The sequence below is a fragment of the Ictalurus furcatus genome, chromosome 5 (assembly GCF_023375685.1).
Source record: "Ictalurus furcatus strain D&B chromosome 5, Billie_1.0, whole genome shotgun sequence".
NCBI classification, from domain to species: Eukaryota; Metazoa; Chordata; class Actinopteri; order Siluriformes; family Ictaluridae; genus Ictalurus; species Ictalurus furcatus.
In genome coordinates, this window is record NC_071259.1 from 7,673,110 (window position 1) to 7,690,408 (window position 17,299).

General features: G+C 39.8%; 2 protein-coding genes across 4 annotated transcripts in view; both read right to left on the bottom strand.

Moving 5' to 3' along the window:
* Window positions 1-115: 115 nt before the first annotated feature.
* ybx1 (Y box binding protein 1) lies at window positions 116-5,417 on the bottom strand. Its single transcript, XM_053624553.1, has 8 exons — window positions 5,130-5,417; window positions 3,073-3,136; window positions 2,812-2,845; window positions 2,604-2,693; window positions 2,106-2,414; window positions 1,842-1,939; window positions 1,435-1,705; window positions 116-457 (listed from the first exon to the last, which is right to left on the bottom strand). The coding sequence occupies exons 1-7, from the start codon at window positions 5,239-5,241 to the stop codon at window positions 1,477-1,479; spliced, it is 936 nt and encodes a 311-aa protein (XP_053480528.1). The 5' UTR covers window positions 5,242-5,417; the 3' UTR covers window positions 116-457; window positions 1,435-1,476.
* Window positions 5,418-6,855: 1,438 nt separating this feature from the next.
* The window catches only part of ppih (peptidylprolyl isomerase H (cyclophilin H)), a 37,151-nt gene continuing 26,707 nt past the window's right edge, over window positions 6,856-17,299 (bottom strand). The window contains exons 6-10 of one of the 3 annotated variants that reach the window (XR_008385915.1): window positions 17,002-17,094; window positions 12,046-12,133; window positions 11,774-11,814; window positions 10,735-11,083; window positions 10,397-10,654 (exon numbers count right to left, since the gene is read on the bottom strand). Coding sequence is in view for 2 of the 3 variants with exons in the window: in XM_053624558.1 (XP_053480533.1) it covers window positions 10,958-11,083; window positions 11,774-11,814; window positions 12,046-12,133; window positions 17,002-17,094 (348 nt within the window). In the remaining variant the exon portion in view is untranslated. Of the gene's footprint in view, window positions 7,338-10,396; window positions 11,084-11,773; window positions 11,815-12,045; window positions 12,134-17,001; window positions 17,095-17,299 lie in introns of those variants that run through there. The other 2 variants (XM_053624559.1, XM_053624558.1) reach the window with 2 other exon arrangements.

Below are 17,299 nucleotides of genomic sequence, written 5' to 3' on the forward strand. Positions count from 1 at the left end.
TCAGTTAATACACAAAAGATGGCAGTTTCTTTGAAGAGTAAGCATCTGTCCCTTTCAGAGTGTGAATGAACTATGTCCTTGCCCAAAGGTAGAATCAAACTCAACAAAGCAGTGAGAAACTTCACCTTTGATTTTTATTTTTGAGCTTGCTTTTTGTTAAAATTCATGTTCGGATACATAAAAAGTTATTTAAAAATGTCAAACTGACCAGATATCAAATTACTTTATTTTTAAAAACCATTTGGTGTAAAAACATAAGACCGATTTAGAAAAACATCTGTTGTTTCCCCAAAACTTTTAGCTGACAAAAATAATGGAAAAAACAAAAGAGGGCTGCATAGATTCTGCAGGCAATCGGTGGTAATCTGGTCAAACACATGTTGCAAGCTTAGACGATCGTCAGGTCAAATCTGGTTCTTATTGCTCAGATCTTGGATGTTTCTTCTTGTTGACAAAACTGAAAAGAAAATGGGAAGGGGAAAATGTTTAAGTTCAAGTGGAATTAAGGTTCACAAGGTTACTTGTACAATATTCACGGGTCACAAGTGAAAAGAGGAAAAATTCCATAAAGAATAGTGTGTTGGGCTCCATGAGCCAGGCATCCAGTTTGCCTTCTCAAATCCATTGCATTAGCTCATGCTGTTTGTATTGTAAAAGCTGGTCCAGCCTTATGTCAACAGAACCACCCCAAATGCCACACCATTTCTCTTTGCACTAGACATTCACTAATTATTTATAGTCATGGGTGTCATGGAATTTTATATATATTATATATATATATATATATATATATATATAAAAAAATGATCACCTTATATTGTTCATTTTTACTTGAATTAAGTTTCAACAGTGCTTTTCCCACTATGAATGTTCTGTTTGTCAAAGAGTCATGATTATTACTTTATTTTCAGCAAGCCAATGGTTTTGCAGGTTTCTACTTTGACAGTCCTGTAGGTAGTGATTATACGAGTGCGCACAGTCAGTATTGGCACAAACATTTTCGTACTACATTGCCAATTTATTTGAAACATCCTCCCCAAAGTGGTCCAGTATAGGACAGTATTTTTTTGGCCATGTAGATTTTAGAATGCACGTGGTACACAAATGCCCAAAACATGTGAACATCTACCCATAAACTACAGTGATCCTAAATAATTACATGAACACAAAAAGACCCAAAAAACACCCCAGTAACTTTACATTAACTAAGTCAACTTTCTAGCAAACAATTGCTCTAAATGTAGACAGTTATGGTGTGGCCATGGTGCATTCTGTAAACCTGTGTATGAACGTCTACAGTAAGGGTCTAATTCACATCCACCATTATAGATTTCTTGTTCTTAGCAGTTAGTTGGCAGCATGACCATTAAATCACAGAATAACTGCTGTGTGGTGCCTTTTAAATAGTGATTAACTAAAAGGGTAAAAACCAACCCGGCAGGATGGTGCGAGATGGTGACGCCGGCGGCGGTTGGTCTACTCATTCCCGCCCTGTTCAGCCTCGGGAGCGGCTGATTTGTCGCTTGATGTATCGGCTGCCTTGCCGTCTTTGCCGTCCTGGGGCTTGGTGGTCTGAGGCCGTCTGCGGCGGTAGTTGAAGTTGCGGCGGTAGCGGCGCTGCCTGGGCTCCTGATTCTGACTGCCCTCGCCCTGGTTCTCCTTATCCTCTTCCCCTTCCCGCGCAGGCCGGGGTCGAGGTGGGCCCCTGTGTGCACACAAGCCAGTGTAAGCAATAAAGCATAATCAACAGTATGTAAATGAAAGCATAAACAAATGCTCCTGGCATTTATCCTGTAACCAGACAGTCAGATCCTCATGCTAGCAAACGCAAGCATACAAACCTTGGTCTGAACCTTGGTCGGTAGCCTCTGTAGTAGTTCTGTCTCACTGGTTTATTGCCCTGGTCTGGACCACCCTGGTTCTCATCACCTTCACCACCCTACAAACAATATGGCACAGAATTTTTTTTTTTTTTAATAAACATTCGCACACACCTACAAGTGTAGATGTAATAGTTTCACTTAAGCTACATAGCAAGCAAAAGCTTTTTTTAATATTTATTTTTATGTCATGTCCATGTTTGTCATGATCGTGTGCCAGTGTACCTCAGTCATCTCTCCCCTGGGTGGAGCGTTGGTGTAGGGGGGTCTGCGGCCATAGCGTCTTCTCACGTAGTATGGGGGGTAGCGTCTCCTGCCGGGGAAGGTGGGTTTGCGCGGCTGCTGATCACTTTCACCAGCGCTGTCTCCTGCCTCCCTCTTGTCTCCCTCTCCATCACTTGGGTAGTTGTCCTGGTAGTCACGTGGGGGACCCCTCCTGCGTGGGTAGCGTCTATACCTGTTCCTGTCGGCCGCATATTTGCTGCCCTGTACAGGCACGCCGCCTGGCCCAGTCACATTGGCTGCCTCGGCACCCTACAGGAATATATTATAGTGAAACAATTATGGGGAAAACGACTGGCTGCACGATTAAAACATGTAATTACACTTCTCTATTACAAATTGGACACACTTTACTATCAGCAACATTTGTATCGAGTCAATTTAATTAGTTTTTCTTATTTTTACGTAGCTTTGTCGACATGGTCAAGATGAAGAGCTAACCTTTTCTCCTTCAACCACATCAAACTCCACAGTCTCTCCATCCCCTACACTGCGGAGGTATTTCCTTGGGTTATTCTTCTTTATCGCAGTCTGGGGACAATAAACAAACATGAGCAGTCACAACAAGCGTTTCAATGAGACGTTCATTTTGCTTCAGTTTAGGTAACAGTAAGAAACAAAACCATCAGTGTACGTGCCAAATGATTACCTGATGTACAAAGACGTCTTCTTTCGTGTCATTCCTTCCAATCGAAAGAAAACAACCGAACATTAGAGACGCAATATAAATTGAACAGGGACTAAACAAACAGGTTTTAGATAATGGTCACTGGGTAAACAATATCATGCTGTTTCCAGTACTCAGCAGCTTGCCTACAAGTATTTAAAAACTCTTAATAGGATTGAGGATGTTCCCTGACCCACATATATATATACTGTCTAGTTTCTGAGGGGGTTCAAAGCAGTTTACCTGTTGATGAAACCATAGCCATTTCTTACGTTGAACCACTTCACTGTCCCCAGGACCTTTGTTGCTACAAGGGGAACAAATAAATCGGACAAAAGAACCCGTCAGCTTCTACGTCACCGATTACATCTCTCTCACAGCAGTTTTTTGTGAAATGAAACCGCTATCAAATCAAAAAAGCATCATGAACCTAAACCACTGCCAGACTCCAAGCAGAAACTATTTATAGCCTCCAACTGTCGCGCTGTTTATAGACTCTGATTTAAAACTGCTGGACTGCATAACCAGCTGCTTGTCTCAGTCTTTTATTTCCAAAAATGTCTTGCCAATGAGTCAAGTATGAGCGTGCAGTCGGAATTTAAAACGAGCTGCTGATTTCAGAGGAGAGTTAGAAGTACAAGACGCATCCCGGATAAACAATTCTCGTCTTACGGGTCACGTAAGGTCACTGCGCGGAATCAACGCCCATTCATTATTTCCAGGAAATGACACAGTGAGGGTTGAAAGCAGGAAGACACGCACAAATCACACGTGGTGCACGGCCCTAAGAAACTACTATAATATCAGACAGAAATGACTAGAGGCGTGTTGTATCAAGTAAAACCGGGTAAAGACTGAGTACGGGTCGGGGTGAGTTGTGGGGATGTTGTGCGGAGTGTACACGCAGATAACGAGGCTGTGCTAACTAGCCTGTCCTGCTGCGCTTATAGCAACTAGCCTCAACCATGTGGTCGGACATGAGCCAGGAAGCAAACAGTCGGTTCCTTTGTACCTCAGGTATACATTTACAAACCAATTTCGTGCTTTGACGCACAACGTTTTAAAACGCAGCGGCGCGTTTCAGTGCAGTTCCTCTAAAAAACAAAAAAACAAAACATCAAATCACCCCAAACTCGTTCGCGCTTAGACAATAGAAATGTCCGCATCCTGACAGAGCGGCGGACATTTTGGGAATGCTAAGCTAAACATCCAGCTAGTGGCGCTTATAACCGGTTCGGCCTCTACGTTGATTTGCGAATACGGCGATATGACTACAGTTTAGTTCAGTTAAAACTGGAAATGAAACGAATCAGTACGTCAGTGTGAAAACATCCGTTTGATTTGCGCTTTGCCTGTATTATCGCGCAGTACAGCTAGGCCGGAAGGCTAGTCTTACACCGATTAAGGCAAACAAAGAGTAGCTCAGAAAATTCTCAAACAGCTCTCATCAGGAATTTGAGAAATGAAGATTAAAGTCATTGTATTAGTAAATATGCTTTATAATGATGTACTCATGGCTAACAAAAACAAACGGACCACTAGCCATCAGTATGTGGCTTTTGAGGACAGACGGACGCACATACACACACGCGCGCGCGCGCGCACACACGCAGACAGCGGGTCATGATCAAGGCCAAACTCGCTTCCTAACACAAACCAAGGTGTCCGGTATGGTCAGGTCCACGAACCTATTTTCTGCCGCAAGTTCAGTCTAGTACGGCAGAGTAATCATTTCACTTACAATTTCGGATTAATTTTAGATTTCAATATTCTGGATACAGACTAGTATCTGACCGGCGCTGGAACACGCACTCACAGGCCTCAGGTTAGCACTTCGCTAACTAGCATATCAGCTAGCCTCTCAGTCATGAAGCGATGTCGGACTGGCACGCGACAGAACTGGAACACAGCGCGTGTGTTGGTTATTTGGTTATTTTACGAAAATTAACCGTCGGCCTGAATGAAAGCTGATCCAGCTAAACAAATGAACGTTAACATTATTTCGTCAAGTAAGCAGGGCTAGTTAACTTACGAAACTTTCAACCGTTCAACTCGTATTTATTTATAATTTCCCCTCACACAGTAACAGTTGCTGCGTCGAAAAACTTCTGGCACCAGAAACAAACCTGTCCCTGTTCATCGTCAGTTAAGAAACGAGATCCAACCGAGATAACGAGTTACCACGGGGCTGGTCACGTCCCAAATGCCTGCTTAAATATACTTTAGAGCGCTGGCCTCAGAGTGTTTTCAATACAGTACGTACGGTTTAGTAGAGCAGCTACTGGGGCTAGCAAACTCACCGATGACCTTCTTATCCCCCGCGGTAGCTGCGGCTGCCGGGCTGGATGGGCTCTCCTCGTCGTCGGCAGGCTGCGGCGGCTGCTGCTGCTGTGTTTCGGCCTCGCTGCTCATGGTGGTTTCTTGTTGGTAAAGCCGGCGGTGGCTCTCTAGTGTGTTCTTTTTTTCTTCTTCTTCCCCGGTGCTAGATGGTAACCTGGGCCGGCGGTGGTGGTGGTGGGGGCTACTGCCTTCGGGCTCTCTGCTTTCCTTTCTCCGCTCCCGTTGCCGATCGAACTGGACGGAATTAGAAAAGATACCGAAGGATATTCCTGAGCGAACATCCCATTCTTTCATCGGATTGGTCGAGGCGTTGGTCATCAATCTACGTCGCGCGTTTTCCTCAGGCTTATTGGGTGGCTTTAATGTCAGTCACGTGTGCCAGTGCCTATAGGGTCTGTGATTGGCTCGTCGAGAAATGAGTAACGAAGACTTTGCTTTACATGTCACTAAAATGGAGACAGGAAGGAATGAACTCAAATGCCTACATTTTTTTAACCCATGCGGGCTAGAAAAACGATTTTAAATGTCGGGTATAATCAGTTCACCGTCTTTTATTTGTGTTTGTATGTGAGAAAAGTGTCACTTATAAAGCACGACCCTTTAAAATGGAAGTGGGTTTGAAATTACGTCTGATAAATGTTATCACTACAGGCTTTCATTTACAACCTTCTGTTAGTTCTGTACAGGTCTGTGTGCTTTCACAGAGGAAGGCAAGCACTAGGTACTCCTTTTAAAAGAGATTGTCAAATTAAAACAAAATAGTACACAAGAGGCTGTATTTATTATTTATAATACTACTACTACTAATAATAATAATAACCAACAACATTTAGTAATGTTTTAGCAGACAAACCTCTAAGATGGTTTTCATAAAGGATTCTCTTTACTGTATACTAACAAATGCACTCGAGACCCTGTACACTAGCTTTTTATTGGAATAAAACAATATTGTGTCATGCTCCTTTTAATTATTTCAACTTAAACAAAATAGTGTGAAACACTTTTAGCAAAGCATCCAGACACAGAAATGTTGCACTGTATGAACCATCATGTCTCTTTTTTTAGCCTTGTGATTGAATTTACAATTTCAACGTAGACACAGGGTGTCTGAAAACCACATCCTCTCACACAGACACTGCCCACTGCATTTTAAACGGGAGCACTCGTTGAGACCGAGTCATGACCAAGTGTGAGACAGTCCCACACAACCTCCTCTACTTTTGTCATGTAAATGTTGTGCTGGCGCTGCAGCCGAGTGGCTGGACGACGTATGAAGAGCTTGTTGTTAACGGCCCGGCACAAAGACGGGCTTTAACATTGACCCTCAGAAACCTCCTGCCGAGACCAGAGCTCTTCCAGCATTTCTGCTGAAAGGGCTCTTTTGTGTGGATGGGGATGGGGGTCTGAGCCATGATAGTGGGTAGAGAAGCAGGCTTTTGGATAGGTTAGGATGTGGATTTGGGGAAGGCGCAGAGACAATAGAAATTTCACTACTCAGGAACTGGCATTAAATGGCACACCTTAGGACAAAGGCTTGGATTGGTTTCAAACTCCTGTTTGAATGCTTCCAATGTTGTGACGCTTGGATGAATTATTGGCTGAAATTTCATTTTATTAATCAGACGAACAATGGCCAATGCATTAATAGTCATGGAAAGTCAAGGAATGAATGAAACCGTTCCTTACAAAAAAGCTGAAATTTATTCAGGATACTTGGCAGAGAATGCAGTCAGACAACACTGTGAATAGTTAAGTGTAAAGCAATGCAAAAGATGGACAATGAAAGTATTCTTCTTATACCTCAAGAGAAACAGGACACACTTGTCTTCTGGATTTGTCTCACCATGTTTGTTAGATCATCTTACTAAATTTATAGGAGGACATCACAGTTATTCATGTTGGAATTTGTGAAACAGATAATGTAGTAGAGCATAGTGATTTTGTAGATCACAATAATGTCAGAAAACCACACACACACACACACACAAAAAATCACGATTAAAGGTTTCTCTTTTGGGTGACATGAATATAATAAACCACTGCATACATGTGACAACAATAAAGCTGTTTGAACAGAAGAATGGAAACAAAAGAAAGGATCACATTTCTCCACACTGGGCGATGACGATGGGTAGTTTGGGTTTGTTGTTTGGTCCTGTAGGCACGTTCTGCAACACATGTTTAAAGAAAGAGGTTAAATAATAGCATTTACAAAGCTTATGATGCCCAAAATGCCTCAGGTTTTTTTTTCACCATAGTGTCATCTGAAATGTGACTAAAACCCATCAACAGAACTGAACTCATGCATTAATATTTCGCTTTCAGTATGGGCATGGCATAGTCCAAAACCAATTGGACACTGGACATTTTGGCTCTGGACTCCAGAACACTGGCTTTGAAATGAAACAGTTACAACGATGGTAAAGTGCAGGGCTTCTGTTTTAATTAGACGGTGTAGACGTGTGTAGAGATTTCAGGCATTTTAATACAGAAGTGTCATCACTTTATGTAGCCAACAATAATTGTCCAATTTGCTGCTCACTCTGTACTTGGACAAGGGCGCTAACAGAAGGTCAAGAGCTGATCATAGCCAGGACATTTACAGGTATATGTGGCATGTTGTCTCACAACAAAATGAGGCACAGAACAAACTCCCACCATTATGATCTAACATGGATTAGCACCAGAAAATACTGACAAGCTTCAAGAAAAGAAGGGCCAGGGTTACAACTGGATTACAGCATGACAGGGTGTGCTGTTATGGAAAAATAATCAGTGACAGAGTGGAGTTATCTGTTACAAGTTTGAGGTTTATTATTTGCTTATAACAGCGCACCCGAAAATGTTTTATTCATCTAATATTATATATTATTATTAATCGATGAACAACAGGTCATACATTTTTATCCATTTACTATTGTGGAAATTCGCCAGAACAAGTTAGTTCCTGTTATCACTTACGTTGTAACATCTATAAACAGTCATTTCTGCACCAGATTCTCTTTTTCTCTCTCTTAAAGGTAATAATAAGAAAACAAGTATATTCGATGGGTGTGTCGCCACTCCCAACAAGTGTGGTCCTTCTTGTTACTAATTTTTATGTCTAAAATACCCTTAAAATAACCATTAAACAGGAAGGAAGCTGTGACCTTGACCTTGTTTGGATTTAATCAGTATATCTGCTAGTTATAATGATAATTCCATGTAAATCCCACAAACATTCACTCAATTGTTCTTGGAATATGGAGCCAATCAGAATCTCAGATGGGTACACAGATAGATGTATGGTTGTACAGGGACAAGGTTTGCCTAAAAGTGCTGACGTGGGCGGGGTGTTCTTTCATAAATGTAAAATAAACATCTCCTTTCAGAAAGGAGTGAACCAGCTCTACCTGTTCTAGTGAACCAGCTGTTTCTACAGAAATTATAACATATTAGAACAAGTGCATTGATATAAATTTGTCTTACGCTGGCACTACCGTCCGAACTTCTGACCAGTTCCCGGTTTCACGGTAAAATTCCCCGACGGTTAGTATTACCGTGTCACATTTAATTATCATTAAAACCGTGATTTATAAAACAAACGGTAAATGCTGTCCACACACACCCAGCATGAGTCTGACGCAAATCTAAAGTGTGGTCATATTTTGGCTTTTATAAAAATGTTAAGGGAAACTTAATAGAAGATGATAACCTTGTCTGCAGAGCTTGCCAAAAGAAAGTTGCTGCGAAAGGGGGCTTTGGCAATTCTTCCTCTTTTCCCCCCTCACTTTTAAATAGCTTATGAATGCCCATGCAGCCGTGTGCATGCACTTTCGCATTTGAATTACTGGCAATTTGGGGGGCAATTGCTTGAATGCTGGGTTCATTTAAGGGACGTGCAGAAGAAGGTGGGGGGGCCTCTGGGGGCTCGAGCCCCTGCCCTTTTTCTAAATTATTTTAAAGTGCCCCTCTCAACATTAATTAATAAACAATTATATTATGTAAAAAGCATTTGAATTCAAATTAACATGAGCGTACACAAAACAGTAGCAAATTAATCAAAGAAAGTCAGAGAATTTTCCTATTTATTTGTCTGACTCGAGTTTCGTCATGGCGCAATCGCGATGCCACCACTGCCACTGTATTAAGAATTCAACAGCAAGGTGCTACAAAAAGGTAGAGCTTTGAGATTTATAAACGGATGAGATAAAGTTTAAGCTGTGCTACTGTGATGGAATCAGTAAAAAGGCTTCTTTCTTTCTTTTATTTTTTAAAAGAGCTGCTAAAGATTCAGTGTCAAACTCAATGGTGGCCCTGTTCACACCTGGTATCAACATCCATCTCGGGTGATCTGATCACTCATGGACAGCTGAGACGGAGAGCTGTTTACACCTGGTATTTGTATGTATATCAAATGCACCACTACTGACCACCTGAGATTAGATTTCATGACATAAATAAGTTAACAAAGCGCTCCAGCAGTAGTATTTGTAAAATCAGTTTTAATGGGGATAGCCTTTACTTTACTCTTAATTCAGTAAAGGGAAAATGAATCACACGTAAATGAATCACATGAAAATGAATCATATGAAAATGAATAAATAAATTAAAACATGGAAGTTCATTCCACCACTGAGGGACAGTTAATTTGAAGGTTCTGGAAAGGGACCTCATGCCTCGCTGAGTAGGCACTACCAGGCGTTGGTCGTTAACAGATCGCAGGTTGCTGGAGGGAACATAAACCTCAAGGAGAGTTTGAGGTAGGACAGTGCTGTTCCAGGCAAAGTCTTGTACGTGAGCATCAATGACTTGAATTTGATGCGGGCGGCCACAGGAAGCCAGTGGTGGGAAATGAAGAAGGGTGTGACATGGGTTCTTTTGGGCTGGTTGAAAACAAGGCGTGCTGCTGCATTCTGAATCATCTAAAAGGGTTTGATGGAGCTGGCTGGGAGGACCGGGAGAAGTGCGTTGCAATAACCAGTTTTAAGATAACAAGAGCCGGGACAAGTAGCTGTGTAGCCTGTTCAGTGAGATACGTTCTCGCTGTCATCAAATATGTTTTAACTGAGTATGTCGGTTTTCAACCTCCAAAATGAATTCCATTACAACAGCTTGCTAGCAAGTCATCATGTTAACAGGTAATAATCTCGAATTACTAATTTTCTCGTCCAACTAGCAAGATTCAAAGAAATGTAATCAAAGAAAAAATGTAGCATTTATCAGCACTACTCCACTACATGGTCAGTAAAATAGTTCAGATACTTATTTAAAAAATTAGTGTCACTACTGCATGATAAAAAGCTTTTTAACGTTTTGTTTTGCAGCTTTCAGATTATGTTGTAGACAGAAACACACTTACTTTACAAATACTCCAGAACAGAGCATGTTTCTATGATTAACCCGACCATCAGGTCATGGTGCCCAGTAGCTGTTAATGCACAACGAATTTGACAAAGCAGCCAGGAATACGAATCATTGTTGCTCTTTAGCTGCTCAGTGAATGCTGAAGAAGAGTAATTAAAAACACATGGTTAAAGCAAGTGTGGAGTTCACAGCCAAAAATGTAAAATGTACTTGGCTTACCGAGTCTTAGGCTCAATGCATACTCCACTTAGCACAAAAAGCACTGAAAACATTCCTTCATCACAGGCCAGGTAAAGAGGACCGTGAAGATATTTTTAGACAGATGTGTGATGTCTATGGTCACGGACTTCAAACAGTCACCAACTGCAGTGAATTGTAATCAAGAATTAAATACTATGGATGCACCCTAGTACATCAGGTATTGTTCTAATACTGTGCTCATTTACTGGTAGTCTTGCTTGTAAAAATGCTCTGATACCAGGCTTTGACTAGGCCATTCCATAACCCTCCATTTCTTCTTATAGATCCATCCCTTGATGGATTTGCTAGTGCGCTTAGCATCATTATCCTGTTGAAAGGCAGAAATTCCCATTTTTGGTCTCTGGTAAGAAGAGTTTAAAATGCATGCACGATGCTGTGAATTGCGCTCACAAAAAAGTGCATAAACATACATGTATACGCTGTGTAAAATGGCCACTGTGTAAAAGAGGGAAACTAAAAAGAGCTAAGTAGCATGTTCTGTGATGTCCCAAATTGATTAATACTAAATAGGTTACTCATTTTGATATCAGTATCAGTATTAATGAGTATCAAAAAACGTGTATTCCTTCTCATACTTAGTGTGAAATTAAGTGTATTGATGCATCAATGCCAATTTGATTTAAGATCATATTACTTCCAGGAAGTGGGGACAATGTGTGTGCAATGAAATGTTTCGGCTGATATAATTGTACACACCATCTAAATAAAGCTGGAATTCTGTGCTCTAACCTCACAGTCACTCATCACTATCCAGTGAAAATGACTAATGCATCAAATCTATGTTGCTCACTGAATGACATCATACACTGCACAAAAAGACTTATTCATTCTGACGGTGTCAAAGCTCATGGCTTTATCATACACGTTTTAAAGGCAGCATTAGTTTAGTACATGACTGCAACTAGCCTTATAATATAAACAACTGAAGAGAAAGATTATTCAAAGTTTCTGGTTGTTTTACTGGGAGTCGTTTGATGATTTAAACTCAGAAGCTTACCTCAATTTTTCTCATGATGAGCAAACCATCCACCACTTTGCCTGAAATGAAAATAAATAATTAAGGAAAAATGCAAGGAATAGTCAAACAGATATTCAGGCATTTCAGAGTTATGCTTAAATCAAGATTTCTGGAGCACCCTTAATCATGTCTCTATTTTAAAGTGTCTTGGAGGAATGATGTGTGTATATATACGTGAAACACACTTTACTTTTCCCCCAACTTGGAAACACAATAGATTTGCAGAATAGGATAGAGTTTCTAGCACTCACCGAACACTACGTGCTTCCCGTCTAACCAGTCACATTTTGTACAAGTGATGAAAAACTGGCAGCCATTTGTTCCTGGGCCACTATTTGCCTGTGGAGAGAGAAAAAAAATGAGGAATGAACACGTTAATAAGATTCAAAATGGGAAAACCACAAATAATGACCAATACAAATGAATATTAGAACTCTACTGATACATAAAGGTCCACCACAAATATAATAAAAGTTCAAACAAATCAAAATACAGTGGTGCTTGAACGTTTGTGAATATATAGAATATAGCATAATTTTCTATATATCTGCATAAATATGACCTAAAACAGCATCAGATTTTCTAGTCCTTCAGAAGTCCTAAAAGTGGACAAAGAGAACCCAATTAAACAAATGAGACAAAATTTTTTTATACTTGGCCATTTATTTATTAAGGAAAATGATCCAATATTGCATATCTGTGAGTAGTAAAAGTATGTGAACCTCTAGGATTAGCAGTTTAATTTGAAGGTGAAATTAGAGTCAGGTGTTTTCAATGAATGGGACGATAATCAGGTATGAGTGAGCGCCCTATTTTATTTAAAGAACAGTTATCTATCAGAGTCTGATCTTCACAACACGTTTGTGGAAGTGTATCATGGCATGAACAAAGGAGATTTCTGAGGACCTCAGAAAAAGTTGTTCCTCATCATGCTGGAAAAGGTTACAAAATTATCTGTGAAGAGTTTGGACTCCACCAATCCACAGTCAGACAGATTGTGTAGGAAATTTAAGACCATCGTTACCCTCCACGAGTGGTTGACCATCACCGATCACTCCAAGAGCAAGACATGTCACAGTCCACGAGGTCCCAAAAGTAACCCAGGGTAACTTCTAAGCAACTAAAGGCCTCTCTCATATTGGCTAATGTTAATGTTCATGAGTCCACCATCAGGAGAACACTGAACAACAATGGTGCGCTAACAATCACTTGGACAAGACAGAAGGCTATTGGAAAAATGTTTTGTGGACAGATGAGTCCAAAATAGAATTTTTGGTTTAAATGAGAAGCGTTATGTTTGGAGAAAGGAAAACACTGCATTCCAGTATAAGAACCTTATCCCACCTGTGAAATGTGTTGGTGGTAGTATCATGGTTTGGGCCAGGATGTCTTGTCATCATTGATGGACCAATGAATTCTGAATTATACCAGTAAGTTCTAAATGAAAATATCAGGATCTGTCCATTATCTGAATCTCAAGACAAAGTGGGTTATGCAGCAAGACAACGACCCACACAAGTCATTCTACTGAAGAATAGTTCAAGAAGAATAAAATTAATGTTTTGGAATGGCCAAGTCAAAGTCCTCACCTTAATCCAACAGAAATGTTGTGTAAGAACCTGAAGCAAGCAGTTCATGTGAGGAAACCCACCAACATCCTAGAGTTGAAGCTGTTCTGTACTGAGGAATGGACTAAAACTCCTCCACGCAGATGTTCAGGACTGATCAACAGTTACCATAAACATTTACTTGTAGTTGTTGCTGCACAAGGGGGTGGCACCAGATACCGAAAGCAAAAGGTATACATACTTTTGTCACTCGAAGATGTGTAATATTGGATCATTTTCCTCAATAAATAAATAAATGACCAAATGTAATAATTTTTGTTTCATTTGTTTAATTGGGTTCTCTTTATCTACTTTCAGGACTTGTGTGAAAACCTGATGTTGTTTTAGGTCATATTTATGCAGAAATATATAAAATTCTACAAACTTTCAAGCACCACTGTATTTAGCTTTAGCTGAACTTTTATTATGTCCTTGGTGGAACTTTATGTGTCATTAGAGTTCTAGTATCTTTTTGTATTGTTATTTTTTCACACATTGCCAGTCACATATAACTGGTTGACTGTTGGTCATTATTTGCGGTTTTGTTTTCCTTCTTTGAATCTTGAACGCTTTAATTTGATTGTCAGCATTTTTTTGTAACAGGAACAGTTTTCTTTCACAAAGAGTCTTCAGAGTTGTGGCTATTTTTGTCTGATTTAAGTGAGAGAAAAAAGGACAGGCTGGTGAGGAACGGCAGTTTGCTCTACAACATTAAACCTAACCATGAATGGAAAAAAGTACTGCGTATCATTGTGATATATAAAAATTGGACTCGTTGGCAAATTGCAGTGGTACAAGAGGAATAAAATATGGTGGGATGTATTATTATCAAAAAAGAAAAACTACTTGTGTGCTAACACAAACTCTGCTTCGTGTTGAGTTGCATCACAAAACCCTGTAGTTGATTACTTTCCTAAAACAGCACACCCCACTGTGTTTTGTTCCTTATAGAACACTTGCATGACTTGTTTGTCAACCACAGCAGTGACAGTTTTCACACTTTGACTTGTCTGCACACTCAATGACATATATTAAAAGAACAATGTAAATGGATCAGTGTATCTCTGAAGGAAGTCTGGCTTGCATTATCACCAGATCTCAGGTGGGCAAGATATAAAAACTGTCTGCATCATGTTCGGGGCTGGGGGAGGGGGGGGGGCGGAGGGGGGGTTGAAACACACCTGCAGGATACGTAGAATTATTTATACAGTACACTGAGTTATTCCAAAAAAACTACAGGAAAGACTGTGTAGAGGGGTGGGTGGGGGGTGGGGGGTGTCCTCTCATAAGGATGACCCTCATAATATAAATAAATTTCTGGCAATGTTACTCTCACCATGTTGACAGCTCCCTGACTTCGCACACTCTCCTGACTCATGAGCTTATTTACATACTGTGCAGGAGGAACAGGAATACAAAGTGTAGATGTTGAGCAGGGAAATAAATACAAGGTATAAACAAGGGGCACTTTTTTGGCAAATCCTCTAAAACACTTTCAAATGCATCTATGATTCTACAAAAAGTGTCCCAAAAGTCCCCATACATAGGGAAAACTAACACTTTTTTAGCTAAATGTAACAAAACATCCTCTACATGATTGCCATTTCTTTCTTTTCTTTTCTCTCACCTTGCCTCTCCCACTTATGATGAACTTACGGTGTTATGAATGTAACTTCATGTATATTGCAACCTTGCGACAGCTTCCTGATCCAGCCATGAGAATGATTTCAATATGGTCTTTTTTTGTCAAAGGCATTCTTAAAGGCTATCTGAAAAATAAATTTATATACACTGCCTGGCCAAAAAAAAAGGTCTCTGTTTGGATTTAAATAAGCAAATACTTAAAAGCCTATGATTGGATCCTTATTGCAGTTATTAATGTGTTTTAGCTGGCAACAATTATTTTAACTCTATCTGATGCAGTGTGTAGCTTCTCATTTCTTAAACAACCATGTCGGAAGACGTATCCCCTGGTCATGGAAAAGATGTTACTGTGGTTCAGAAGGGGCAAATTATTGGCCTGCATCAAGCAAAGAAAACAACTAAGGAGATTGCTGAAATCCCTCGAATTTGGTTAAGAACTGTCCAACGCATTATTAAAACCTGGAAGAAATGTTCAAAATCCTGAATGATCGTGATTGGAGATCTTTAAAACGCTTGGTGAAGAAGTTACATTGTAAAAAAAATCAACAGTAGAACTCACGGTTATGTTTAATAGTGAAAGTAAGAGCATTTCCACACGCACAATGCGACAAGGGACTAAACAGCTGTTCAACGTCTACACTTCGTATTCGTATATTTTGTACTGTACTGTTTGGTTTCATTTGAAAATGGCATAAGAAATGTCAGGTGTGTGTGTCAGATAAGGTTATTACAGTTCAATAATGTTACATATACACAATTAAATAGAACTTACATTAAACACAACAGTATCAAAATACTGAATCCTTCATATTATCCAGACATAGTGTTTTTACTTGCTTAGAGTACATTAATATTGTAGAGTACTGTATGAGCAATATCTCCTACTATGTCACATTTTGACTTCATACAATGTTTATAATTTTGTTCATTTTTTAAAAATTGTTTGTTTTTACGTGCTTAGTGCACATTAATAATCGTGCATGGTCTTTTGTCTGTGTTCAATGTTTACTGTTTGCTACTTTTTGTACTACATAAGTGTTCACTTGCCATTTTTGCACTGTGTCTGGGTAGGAGTGTGCAACTGTAGCACAAGAATTTCACTGGTAGATGCTTTAAGCACTCTTTATGCACATGACAAACTTGAAACTTGATAGAAAATGAGCGTGTATGTGAGTGAGTATATTTACAGGTGAATTTGTATGAATAGGACATATCCAGCATTGAATGTATATTTAAAAATTTATATTCTATATTATAATATGCATTCACTGTCTGCATTTTCTATACCATTCTGTGTAAACACTACAGATATTGTGTGCTAAAATCCCAGGAGATCAGCAGTTTCTTATATACTCAAACCAGTGAACAATCATGGTCATGGTCAATGTCACAGAGGTCACATTAATCCCCATTCTGATGCTTGATGTGAACATTAACTGAAGCTCTTGACCCGTATCTGCATTATTTTATGCACTGCAGCCATATAATTTAGGATAATTGCATTAAAATACCTTTGTAAAGCTCATTCATGTGGTAGCTGAATCTTAGCTGAAATAAATGACTCATTTTACCAACTGTAGTAAGTTTGAGTGGGCCGGCAACAAGCACTTCTTTTTAATTAGTTTTTTTTTTTTTATTACAGAGTCTTAGGATCACCTCTTGATGATCATTTGCTCATTATACATTATTAATAAGTCAACCTCATTATTAAAGAGTAAAATCACAGATCGTTCTCCCATGCAATATCCCGCTAAATTCCCTACTCACACCAGTCCAATCGCTCGCAACGTGCATTTGGAAACGAGCGTAAAATGATCTGCTGCAATCAGCTGTGAAATTTTCAATTTAACATTTGAAAAGAGTTCCAGCCTTACCTGACCCATTGTACCTGATGATCCAATACAAGGTGTACATATTACATGTTAATACAAGGTGTAAATATTAGTGATCACTTACCATAGACAGCAAGCCAGGAGTAGAATGTTTCAGTTTAAAATTTTCATCTGCAAATGGACCTCTGTAGATGCTGCAGATTCCCGTGCCATCTCCCTGTGAGAAAACATCATGGAATGAGAGGTCTGAAGTTCATGCCACATACACACTCGTCTATTAGTTAACCAAGCTGCATCTGATGGGTTTGAACACTAGAGGGTGAGAGAGGACATTCAGAGAGTGAGCTGTCTTTCTAAAACCCAGTGAACCAGAACTCTTAGTATTAGCTAACAACATTGCAGGTTTTATCTATACTGAATTA